This window comes from Lepidothrix coronata, unplaced genomic scaffold (genome assembly GCF_001604755.1).
Source record: "Lepidothrix coronata isolate B3197 unplaced genomic scaffold, Lepidothrix_coronata-1.0 Scaffold113, whole genome shotgun sequence".
Lineage (NCBI taxonomy): Eukaryota > Metazoa > Chordata > Aves > Passeriformes > Pipridae > Lepidothrix > Lepidothrix coronata.
Window position 1 is genome coordinate 2,662,439 of NW_016690293.1, and position 12,064 is coordinate 2,674,502.

General features: G+C 35.4%; 1 protein-coding gene across 1 annotated transcript in view; it reads left to right on the forward strand.

Moving 5' to 3' along the window:
• Positions 1 to 12,064, forward strand: part of NBAS (neuroblastoma amplified sequence) — a 165,869-nt gene that overhangs the window by 51,724 nt on the left and 102,081 nt on the right. The window contains exons 30-32 of the mRNA XM_017824811.1: positions 1,738 to 1,961; positions 4,185 to 4,297; positions 6,844 to 6,957. Coding sequence (XP_017680300.1) covers positions 1,738 to 1,961; positions 4,185 to 4,297; positions 6,844 to 6,957 — 451 coding nt within the window. The remainder of the gene's footprint in view (positions 1 to 1,737; positions 1,962 to 4,184; positions 4,298 to 6,843; positions 6,958 to 12,064) is intronic.

Consider the following 12,064-nt stretch of genomic DNA (forward strand, 5'->3'; position numbering starts at 1 on the left):
TGTTTTGTGTGTGTGTGTATGTGTATATATATATATATATATATATATATATGAAAGAGGGTTTTTTACAGCTTACAGATTTAATTGCTTATGGCTACCACTCTGATAAGCTCTTTGGAGAGGCCTTAAAAGCAGATTAGAAAAAGAAAGAAGGGAAAAAGCAATGCTGTTCAACCTATACATGGAAAAAAATCACTCGTTCTTTGTAGTTGTACAGCTTGAAGTTGCTCAAAGAGAACTTAAATGTATTTAATATTCATGGTTTTGTAATAGCCTACAATTTAGTATACTTGGAATTTTTTTAAGTTAATTTAAAAAAATTATAATACTAGAGCACTCTGCAAATAAGGCATTGGCTTTGCTCTAATCTTAATATGTCTTCTATTAACATAAAATTATTTTTTAATGTCTGAACGATGTGATTTAAAAAAAACAAAGGTTTTGGTAAAATCATGTAGGAGTGCTGAAAATGCTTTGAAGTGTAGTGCTGTCATATGCAGTTATACTTTGATAACTTCAAAATTGAGAAATTGATGTGACAGGAAGGAATTGCAATCCCATGTGAGGTTTATATTGGATACTTTTTAGAATAATGCTTACTCTGTTTTGCTTCCATGCAAAGTGAATTCTGTCTTCTTAAAGAAGGGCTTCATGTCCATAAATTTCAAGAGAGGTAAATATTGTTTATGTGAACTTTGAGGAAGAAGGGTCAGCTATCATAGTTTGCATCTTTCACTGTTCCTTGAAGTTTAAAATGTTATGGAATGGAAGATGATCCAATTGTGTGATGTTCTTTAAGAAGCACTGAACTGTGCTCCTTTCCAGAGCGTGAGATGGTTTGGAGAGGTTCTTCCTAGTGAAGAAATACTTGTTTCAAGATGTGATTGGACAGGGTGCTAGATAATCTCGTCTGTGCCCCCTTTCTCATGAAAGGTTGGAGCATATGATCTTTAGAGGTCCCTTCCAACCTAGTCTCTTCTATAATTCATTGATCATGTTTAATTTGTTGTGAACTTTAAAACCTTTGATAAAAGTCATTTTGTTTCAGCTGTGATATTTTTTGAAATTATTAAATGTCTGTCCTGCTCTTTATTGGGACAATACTGACTGTGCTTAAGGAAAAAAATACTTATTTTTGTAAGTAAGAGAGATTATTTTGAGTGTCTAAAGTGGGCAAAACTTTGACCTGGAAATAAATTAGGTGTTTTTTGGCAGATGCAGCATTATATTAGTATGCGCTCTTTGAAGATAGTCTTGATTGAGATTTAAATAGCATCCTATATGATCAGTTCTAAATATTTTTAGTTTCTTCAGGGATACAGAATTTCCTCTCGTATGTTGTTGGTTTTAAGGTCTTAATACTGAACTGCCTTTTCAGATTCTTACATCTTATTAACACCTCAGAATGTAGGTATATTTCTGATCTCTTAAAGATCACCTATTAAAAGACAGCTTGTAAAAAGACTGTAAAAAGACAGCTAGTATGCTTTTTTTCTCCAACAAGTAGAAACAGTAGCTACTAGTAGCTACTAGTTAATTTTAGCTTTACTTAAAGTAATACTTTCCTTGATAGAAGGTACATTTTCTGCTTGGACTGAATATATTCTTTTGACTTCAGACATCCTCAGACATCCTTTTATTCAAAGAGGTTGAATATGCATTCTAGTTCCATAGAATGCAGATAAGCTGACTTGAAGCTGCTGCTGCAGGTTATTAAATTACTGTTCTTCCTTTTAGATATTCACTGAAAGTCTTTTATGCTCAAGCAGTATAGACAATATCCACTTGGCTGGGCAAATGATGCATTGCAGCGTTTGGTCAGTGGATCTACCAAGTTCATCAAAAGGGAAGCCACAGTACCGAGTCAGCTATGCAAGAAGTATTGAACTAGTTCTGGCTGCTGGCAGAGAATATTTCAATTCTTCAACTAGTTTGACTGACAGCTGTATGGAGTTGGCCAGGTATGTTTATAGTTATCATATACATAAATACAGCTGATTTAATGTTGTCATAAAATTAGGGTTTATTTGCTAATATTTCCCACCCTGCCCAGTCTCCTATTGAGAATCTTTTTTCACAAGCAGGCTCTGGAAATACAAAGTAGCATTGCTTTTAATGCTAAGGGTCCTGTGATTAGCTTTTATCTTAGTTTTATGGTGATATTTCAAAATATGTGGTTTACAGAACAAATACTTCCTAAGAATGTGTGACTGTGTGTTTATTCTGTTTAGTAAGATGTTTTGGTCCTTCTCTGACTTACCTCCAATGAGATATTTCATGGTAATTTAACCTTGTTTTCCTGAGGGATTATCATAGTGTGTAGGTCTCCTAGTAGCCTCTGTATATGAGTTGTTTTAGGTAGAATGTATTGATCTTCTCTTTAACTTTTTCATTCTCCTCATGTTTTAATCTTCAACCTGAAATATTTGTCAATGCTCCTGAAAAATGTGATAGGTTCAGATGGGATGTTCAACCAACATACAATTTTATTTTATTTTTGATGTAAATGTGTCTATTCTTAATTAACATGTAGAGATAAAAGCCATATGGCACACTGAACAAATAAAATAATTTCCTGATTTAATGTGTAAGGTGAATTAAACCATTTGAAATCACTGAGACAGGATGCCATCCAGAGGGACCTGGACAAGCTTGAGAAGTGGGCCTGTAGTAATCTCAGGCAATTTAATAAGACCAAGTTCAAGGTGCTGCACCTGAGTCAGGGCAACCCTTGGTATCAGTCCAGGCTGGGGGATGAATGGATCAAGGGGAGCCCTTCTGAAAAGGACCAGGGGGTTCTGGTGGGTGAGAGGCTGGACATGACCTGTCAGTGTGCTCTCACAGCCCAGAAAGCCAAATGTGTCCTGGGCCGCATCCAAAGCCGTGTGGGCAGCAGGTCAGGGGAGGGGATTCTGCCCCTCTGCTCTGCTCTGATGAGACCCAACCTGGAGTGCTGCATCCAGCCCTGGGGTCCCCAGCACAGGAAGGACATTGACCTGCTGGAGCAAGTCCAGAGGAAGTCACTAAGATGATTAAAGGGCTGGAGCACCTCTCCTATGAGGAAAGTCTGAGGAAATTTGGATTGTTCAGCCTGGAGGTGAGAAGGCTCTGGGTGACTTAATTGCAGCCTTCCAGTACCTGAATGGAGCCTACAAGGAAGATGCAGGGAGACTGTTTACAAGAGTATGCAGTGACAGGACAGGGGGAATGGCTTCAAATGGAAAGAGAGTAGGTTCAGATTAGATATTAGGAGAAAAAGATGTTTACTGTCAGGGTGGTGAGGTACTTGAACAGATGGTCCAGAGAAGCTGTGAATGTCCGCTGCCTGGAAGTGTTGAAGGCCAGGTTGAATGGGGCTCTGAGCAGCCTGGTTTAGTGGAAGGTTTAATCTCTACCCATGGCAGAGTGTTGAAACTAGATGATCTTTAAGGTCTCTTCCAGCCCAGGCCATACTATGATTTTGCATGTTGATTTTTTTGTTAAATGTATATTAATAAAACTACATATGAATACACTGTATCAGAATGCAAGCTGTAATAAAAAAATTATCCAAAAGCTTATTACATCAATATAATATTCATAAAACATATGAATTAAAAATATTTAAAATCATGTGCTGATAATGATCTCATGCATTGATTCATCTTCAGATCAATTTAGTGGGAGTTTTTTTGTTGTTTTCTTAATCAGCTTTGTTTTTATTTGCTGTACCTAGTTGAGGAAATTGTGACAGTGACTCTAATGTTTTACTTCCAATCAACTTTTTACAGTATTTCGCTTTTATCTTCTAGTATATGGCAATACCAAAACGCAGTAGTGATAGGAAAAGTATTTCCCAAAATAATTATATATTTAAGTAAAAGTGTCTTCAACCTTTTCTACTAAATTCATTGCAGGTCTAAATTCAGGAGGGTTTAGGTGATGTGCTTATCACACACAACCAGTTGAAGGCAATGTGAAAATAGAAATTTGTTAAAATGTTTAGCCAGCCGTAACAGAGAAAGAGTACCAGACACTTCTAGTGTGTGTTAAAAGACTATTGAGTATTTTGACATTTCATAATTACTGTAAATTACTGGTGGCTGTTCTTTTGTTTTGTTTTACTCAGAGGTGAACTTTTTCTACAAATCTAACTTTGGATGTGTTCATCAAACTTGAGAAAAATGTGTTTCGTTCCTTCTTAGGTGCTGTCTACAGCTTATTGTAGACAGTCCCAGTGCTGTTCAGGAGGAATTGGACCTCATTCGTGCTCTCGGTTACCTTGAAGAATTTGGAGTGAAAATATTACCGCTGCAAGGTACTGCATAATTTTATTCTTTATATGAGTACTTGAATCACAGGCATAAATATACATGAGAAATAGTTACTATTATGTAAGTGTGACACAATTAAACTAAGGGGTCCGTTTCCTGCCTCCAGTTTACAGGCATATATCAAAAAATGGTTTTTGTAATAAAATTTTTTAGTTTATGTGAGGTAAGAAAGATATTTGCATATTACACCTCTGTTTTGGGACTTACTTTTAGCCGGACTTTAAAATAATTAGAGTATTGAGTATATGAAATTCCTGGTGACTTCAACAGAAATAGTTTGAGCTCATCTTTAATTTGCTAAATAATCTGCACTTGCTTGTGTGCCGATGAGCTTTAAAATAGTAGGTGGGAGAGAAGTGCTATCATGGATAGGCAGTTTTCCTGTCTCCACTGGGCTGTTTCCTTTTAGAAGTATATAAAACCCAATGACAGTGGAAGTGAACTTTTACGAGGTATTTCTTCTGATGAATTGGTTACAATTAAATCTGTTTTGGAGCTCTGACTCCAATAGAACAGAAAGTTGTTGGACAGGAGTTGGAAAGAAATTTTGTGCTTATGTACAGTGAAACTTCATGAACACTAGTAATGGAAGCACTGTAAGAGAACTGGCTGAGATGAGCACTGAGTACCAATGAAACGTGTTTTACTTCTGGTATTGTGCAGAGAAATACTGGGATTTATGGAAAGCACTTACGAGTCTATGGAGAATGAAGTAGATGTCCCTAGTGGCTATTGTTTACTTTGGTGTTCTCTTTTTTATTCTCTTTTTTTCCAAGTATTTCTTCAAGTGAGTTAATGCTCCATATGTAATACTCTGAAATCTTACCATTTCTGGACTGAGAATGTCTGATTTCTAGATCTTGCAGTATTAGCCTGTTGATATGTAGAGTAAAATTCTTTTTTAGTCAGTTTGTTCAGCCTGTAAAAAAGTGCACATACCTTTTTCAACTTTTTTTGGTCTGGACATGAAGGTATCATTTAAAAACTGGCAGCATAATACTGTGTTAACAGTATGTGTAATACAACTGATTTAGATTAATTAGAATATGTGAAGTCATGCCTGTAATTTCATTAATGAGCCTGACTTATCTTTGCTCCAGTATCTTTCATGTAAATCAGATTAATCTAATACGATTAAAATGATGTTTTCAAGTTTTAATGAAAACCTTTAAACGGTATGTTACTTTGATAGAATGTCATTAAAGTAGCACTAAATATCAGCTGTTCCCCCAGCAGTAGTCTATTAACAGTAGACTTCTATTTGCCGTTATACATTTAGTTTTCTGTAGATCTTCCCCTCACTTGTATTTTTAGCACACTCAGCAATTTAAGTTTATGAACTACTATTATGGTCTATTTTAATAAAATCTGGTTTGAAGACTCCTTATTAACATTAAAGGTGAAGAAAAGTCCGTCTTTAATGTGTTTGACCCATCAGATTACTTTTAGTTATGTTTGATATTTACAAAAAATCTTGCTTGTATAATGAGTGAATGAAAACATACTATTGCTGTATACTAATATATGTATGGGATAGAATATTAAAAATTAAACTAAAAATGTAACCTTTTCCTGTTCCTTCATTCTTAAATTGTTTTAGTTGAACTTGATTTCTAGAATTGATAGAGTTTTCATTATGTGAGTACTTCTTTGCTCTTATTGAGAGGCCTAGTATCCTATGTTTTAAGCCCAATATGCTAATGCAGATTTTATCCCACATGCAGCTATTAAAGTCTTACTGAGTGTTAAGTGGAAGATCTGCATGCTGTTCCTCTGTGTTCTGAGAACTTGCATGGTATGAGAAAGTTACCTTTTTAAAGCAGCAGCCTGAAGTTAGCCACCCACTAGCTAGCTAAAAAGAGCACTGAATTCAGGTGATGATATTAAATTAGGCAATTAAGATAATTGTTTAATTCCTCGTAAAATCACTTTCAAAACGCAGTACTAATTATAAGCTTCTCAGAATACGGTTGACACAACCTGATGATTTGCCGACTATGCTTCCACTTGCTCAGAAAATTTTTACGTACATTAAAACAGCCTTAAGAATTTGCCTATGACGGTTCTTTCAGTCTGTGAAGTATCTCATCTATGCTAAAATAAAATGTAACATGAAATCTTAGTTACTTAAAACATTTTAAATGAAAGTTAATGTCTGCGTTAGCATTCTTTCAGAATGTTGCAAAAATGATAATTAAAAAAAATTATATAAAGGTATCTTGGTTAGTTGTATAATTTGAAAATCATTGAATGTGAAAACCTGGAACAAAACCAAGTTTTCCTTCAGGTGAGTTTCTCTTTTTGCTCCCTTTGCAACCTGACTTGTCGTGGTTGGAGCTGGATATACTGGGGTATTATTTTAACTTTCTGTTTATAGGTATAATTGAAGATCTGCATGAAGGGCTGGTTTTCAGATTGTGTTTGCATTCTTATACTCCCCATCACTTCCTGTGCCCATGCTGTTTAACCAGAAATACAGCACTCAGGTTCATTTGTGCAGTCTCTTAACACCCAGTTCTACTTTCAACAGTGCGTTTGTGTTCTGATCGACTCAGTCTCATCAAGGACTGTTTGGCTCAGATGTCAACAAACTATAAACAGTCTGCTAAGCTCCTGGGACTTGCAAACTTGCTAAGGGTTGCAGGTAAGCTGTGTTAATAAGACTCTGAATTGCAAGCGATGTGGTTGATGTCACACTTTAGGACATTTGAGTTGATCGTTAGAAGATGTGTTTGAAGACAGGACTAAAAAGTCATCTGGAAGAGCAGTCATTGGGGAGGAATAAAAGATTTTACAAAACCGGAATATTTTATTTGTAAAACAGCTGAAATGGTCAGCTGCTCTGATGTCCCACTAATACCCGAAATAAAAGATACCTTGTCTAATCTAGAGTTGGAGTAAAATCTTATTTCAGATTGGAGGAGTTGTGGCTGAGAACATCTTGTTTTACAATTAATTGGTAGTACTAAAATTCCAGTAAATCTTATTGTCTCTGTCAGATAAGGTAGTTTTATTTAAACATAGTCGCATTTAATTTAGAGGGGAAAAGTCATCTGTAAAGCATGAATTTCAGCTGTTAGACTTTTGTCTATGCTGCATTTATTTCCTTTGGGCACTAAAAATAATGCATTGAGTATTCATTTGATGAACTGAACATCTTCAAAGCTTGAGTCCTGAGGATATTAGCGTTTTTTTGGGGTTTTTTTGATAGCCTACCTAAGGTAGCTGCCTTTTGATTTTTGAAAAATACTTAATCAATGCAGCTGTAACCACAACACCGCTGTATTTTTATGATGTAGAAATAGAATATAGAAATATGAAATAGAAATTCATATTTCATGCAGCCTGGTATATAAAATCAGTGCATTTTGGCTTTGTCACTGAAGCGTGCCTGGGTAATTCCCTTTTCCCTTTCTATTTGTTAAATCATTTAAAATTTTTTTCTTATGTTTTCAGGAAGCTTAGTATTGGCAATTTTTTACATAGTATTATAAATAGGGAGGGAGATATTTGAGAGGGTTGTGTGAAGTTATGAACAGAGGTAAGGAAGTTAGGCTGCTGACCTTCCAAGATGCCCGGGTCCTAAGGAAAGGAGTCACAGGAAATGTCCTGACTCTGGTGTGCTCAGTGCTCCCATTACATAGCACTGCTACATGAAAGATGACAGAGGGAAGGGGACGGTACCATGTTAGGTAGCTGGATCCAATCTACATATTTTACATGTAGTCCATCAAAAAATTAGAATGACAGTTGTAACTTCTCTTTTTTCTTTGCTTGTAAGACTTTTGGGGAAAAAAAAGTCTCCCTGTTGGTTTGTAAGATGAGATTGCTGTACAGCTCTTTCCCTGTCCTGTCTGCTTCCTCCCACATCAAGTTAAAATCTGTCAATTTTTCATAGTATTCTGGGTTCTTTAGGCTAATGTTGATTTTTGTTTTATCTTCTTTTTGAATCTAAGGGATTCTCTTTGTATGAAGGAAGGGAAAACAAAATCATCCACAGAGGCTTTATGAAGCTTAAAAACACTAAGTATTTTGTCCAGTTTTGTTAGCTTTAGACCAGACTTTACAGTGCCCTGACCAGACTTTACAGTGCCCTGGCGTGTACCTTTGAACAGGGATCAAACTCGTGGCTCTCATCTCCAGAGACTGAAAGGTGGCAGGCACCAGATATTAGATGGAGAACTTCAGGTAATTTGTATAGAGCTCATTGATATGGTAACTTCTGTGTGCTAGTATTATAATCACAGTGACACAGACACAGCACTGGAAAGAGAGATTGAAGAGAGATATTTAAAGCCAGATGATGAAATGGCCTCATGATTTTTCTCTTCCATGCGTTTACCAGGCTAGAGAAAACCAGAAGATGGATGTGTGAGGTGGTTAATTATTAAACAGGTGAATGATTTAGAAACTGGTACTTACTCTACCAATGACATATTTATTCTGCAAATGTTGGGCTCTCTGACTTTAATGGTTAACATCAAGAGTAATGCTGATGGTTGCTCCTGTGATAAGTAGGGAATTTTAGTAGTAAAAGTATATTTCAAGAGTGAATCTTGGTAAGGAATACACTACTTTGACATACTTTACTTGCCTCTTATACTAAATAAAGAAATAACTGTCACTTTCAAAGTAATCTTTTGATTATAGAATAATATTTATTTATTAAAAATGAAAATATAGCAAGAAAACATTTCCAGTCATGACTTTCTGTGGTGGGAGTGTGTGATTTTTTTGTTTAGTTGGTTTATTTTGCATAAGTAGCTTTAAGCTTTTGTGATTAAAAACCATTTCACGGTTACTAAAGTATGTCTATTTGTATTGCTTATATTTACAAGCTGTTTTCCGTAGAGGATGTTAATTTATAAGTAAGATATAGGTTTAGTATGAGAATGCCATATTTGTGAATTTTATCTAAACTTATATTTTGTAGGAGATGGGTTATGGGAAACAGACTTATTTCATTTTAAGAAACTCAGTATTTCTTAATTTCTTTTTTTTTTTTTTCTGGTCTTGAAAGCTGTAAAGAGCATATGACTACTATTGCAAGTTTTTTGTGCCTGGTGTTCCATCCCGTTAGTCATTAATACCTTTGAAAACAGATTTTAAGTGGAATGCTGGCATAGCCTTAATCATAGTTTATAATGAAGAGCTTTGCAAAATTTGATGGTAGATATAAAAAAAAACCAAAAAACATTAAAGAAAGACATGCAGAAGTGGTATTTCTATACCTATCGACTTGTAATTTAAGTTACTGAGTTACAATTAGTTAGTATTAATTAAATAGTTATTTTAGGACTTGGTAGCCTATCATAAGAATGATAAATTTATTCCACAAATTAGTTTGTAGCCAAAAGGGCAGCTCATGCATACAGGTTGTAAGATTTGTGAATTAATATTTTATTTTAAATTTAATATTGGAAAAGGAAAACCTTCCTTGTGGTTTTAGTACATATAGTCTTTGTTGGCAGGTATAAAATTACTGGGAAAGGGTATCTTGATTTCTAACAGCTTATGATGAAAGCAAATGATTTTATTGAGATATATTGGGATGGGTCTGGATATTGGAAAAGAATCTAGGGATTGAACTTTATGGACTTGCTTAATGAAGAATTACATATAAGTGCTGCTGGGAGAAAGAATTGGTTTTTGTCCTTAATTGGTTTTCACTACTTATACAATTATCCTGATTTATGAGCCACCTTTGCTGTGCAGGTAGTTCTCATTTTGTCTTGTGGAACATACTTGCTGGTATTGGTTATACATGCTCAAATTTGTGGTCCCTTCTGTTCCCAGTCCACCTTGTGTATCTTCCAGTAGAGTGCTTTCTTGTGCTTTGTCTGCAAATGGGAGGAATTTGTTTCAGCAATTCCCCCTCTGCTCCTCTTGCCACCCCACCCCATATGATTACTGAAAGGGAAGGACCTGCTTGCTGCATTTGTCCATGCCTGTATAAGTTTTAGACATATGTGTGTTTATAGAGCATATAGTATACGCTGTGTTTTATTCTATATAGTATATAACCTATAAAATTCTGTGAGCATATATAGTTTAATTTCAGTTTTAAAAGTGCATTTGTTGTGGATGCAAGAGTAGAGTGCACATAGTTATCTTTAAGGAGCTTCGTGAGCTGTGTTCTCTGAATACAGTTTAGAGGGCAGCACTGGAAGTCAGTAATAGAATTTATTTTCATACTTATCAAAGTTTAAATATTGCTTAGGTAATGAAATATCAGGTAGCTTCTTAATTGCTTTAAAGTATTTGATTAATGACAGTAAACTCTACTTAAGCCTCCTGTCACTACCTCTGTAAAGTAAGCAGCACAAGTGTTATCTTAATTTCACAGATGGGTAAAGTGAGGGAGGGAGAATGTGCTCAGCATGACAGCCAGAAAATCTGCACCTGCTCAGGGAGCTGGAGCTGTTCTGTGTCTCATAGTCCTCACTTAATCCACACTCTTTGTTAAGAAAGGGTGTAATGAATTCACTTTATGCAATTATTTGAGTGGATGTGTGCAGAAAAGAATAGAAAAAATGCTTTTGTATCAGAAATTAAGAGCATCTTCTCTACTCTTACTGTATATCAAAAAGATCTGATGAGCGTAGCTGTTTATTTCTTTTGTCAGGCTCTCTAGAAATATTTTCATTATTCCCTTTTCTCACAACTTTCTATGGCAATTTACTTAATTTTAATATCCATAAATGAAGTCTAATAACTTTAAACTTTGCTCAGATTCCTAAGTCAAAACTTGCTTTTGAGATTTACCTTTCTTAACACTGACTTTCTTGCATGTGGAATTAACTAGTTGGTTTCTGATCTCCTAAATGTAAGCAACATTGATTTTCTAAAGTGTTGATATCATTTGACTTTAAAGTTTCTGTGATATGATTTCATTTAAGATAATATTAGTTCATCCACTCACAAATAGCATGCATCTTACACAAAGTGTTTCAATAAGCTTTTTTTTTCTTTGTACAATCCAAATTGGATCCAAGCTTTTAAAAAGTATTTGAACATCCTTTATTTCTCAAGAAAAATGTATTTCCTGTTACTTCTGACTTTCCATATTTTCCCTCTCATTGTTTGTACTAGAATCTTAGAATCATTTAGTTTATAGAAAACCTTTAAGATCACAGTCCAACCGTCAACCTGGCACTGCCAAGTCCACCACTAAACCGTGTCCTTAAGTGCCACTTCTCCATGTCTTTTAAATACCTCCTGGGATGGAGACTCCAGCATTTCCCTTGGACATGTGTGCATGCACACCGCCCTCCCCCCCTTTCCAGTTTCTAAATTTGATTTGAGTCTGTATGTCACACATTAACATTAAGGTTTGATGCTGAATTACTATTTAATAAAATCAAGTCACAATTTTAAGGGTTTTTGTCATTCCTCTCTTGGTTTTTAGATCTTGGATATCTGTCAGAATGGCAAGGACAACAATTTAGAATAAAAAAATTTCACTTTCCTAAGATTTTATTAATAAAATAGCATCAACTGAGGTGTCAGAAAGCTGAAGCGGTGAATTTTTTCACGTTTGAATAGAAGACAATAACTAAACTGCAGCAGGAAGTATTATAAGTCACTGCAGTGTTAATGAAAGCTGCATGAAGAAGGTCGGGCTGTGCATTGCAGGGGATTCACTACTAATGTTGGAGCTGTTCTGTGCCATAACAGTGTGTGTCAAGGCAATGGAAGCAGAAATGAGTGAAATAATGGAGATGAGATGAGCAAGTATAGCCATGGAGTGG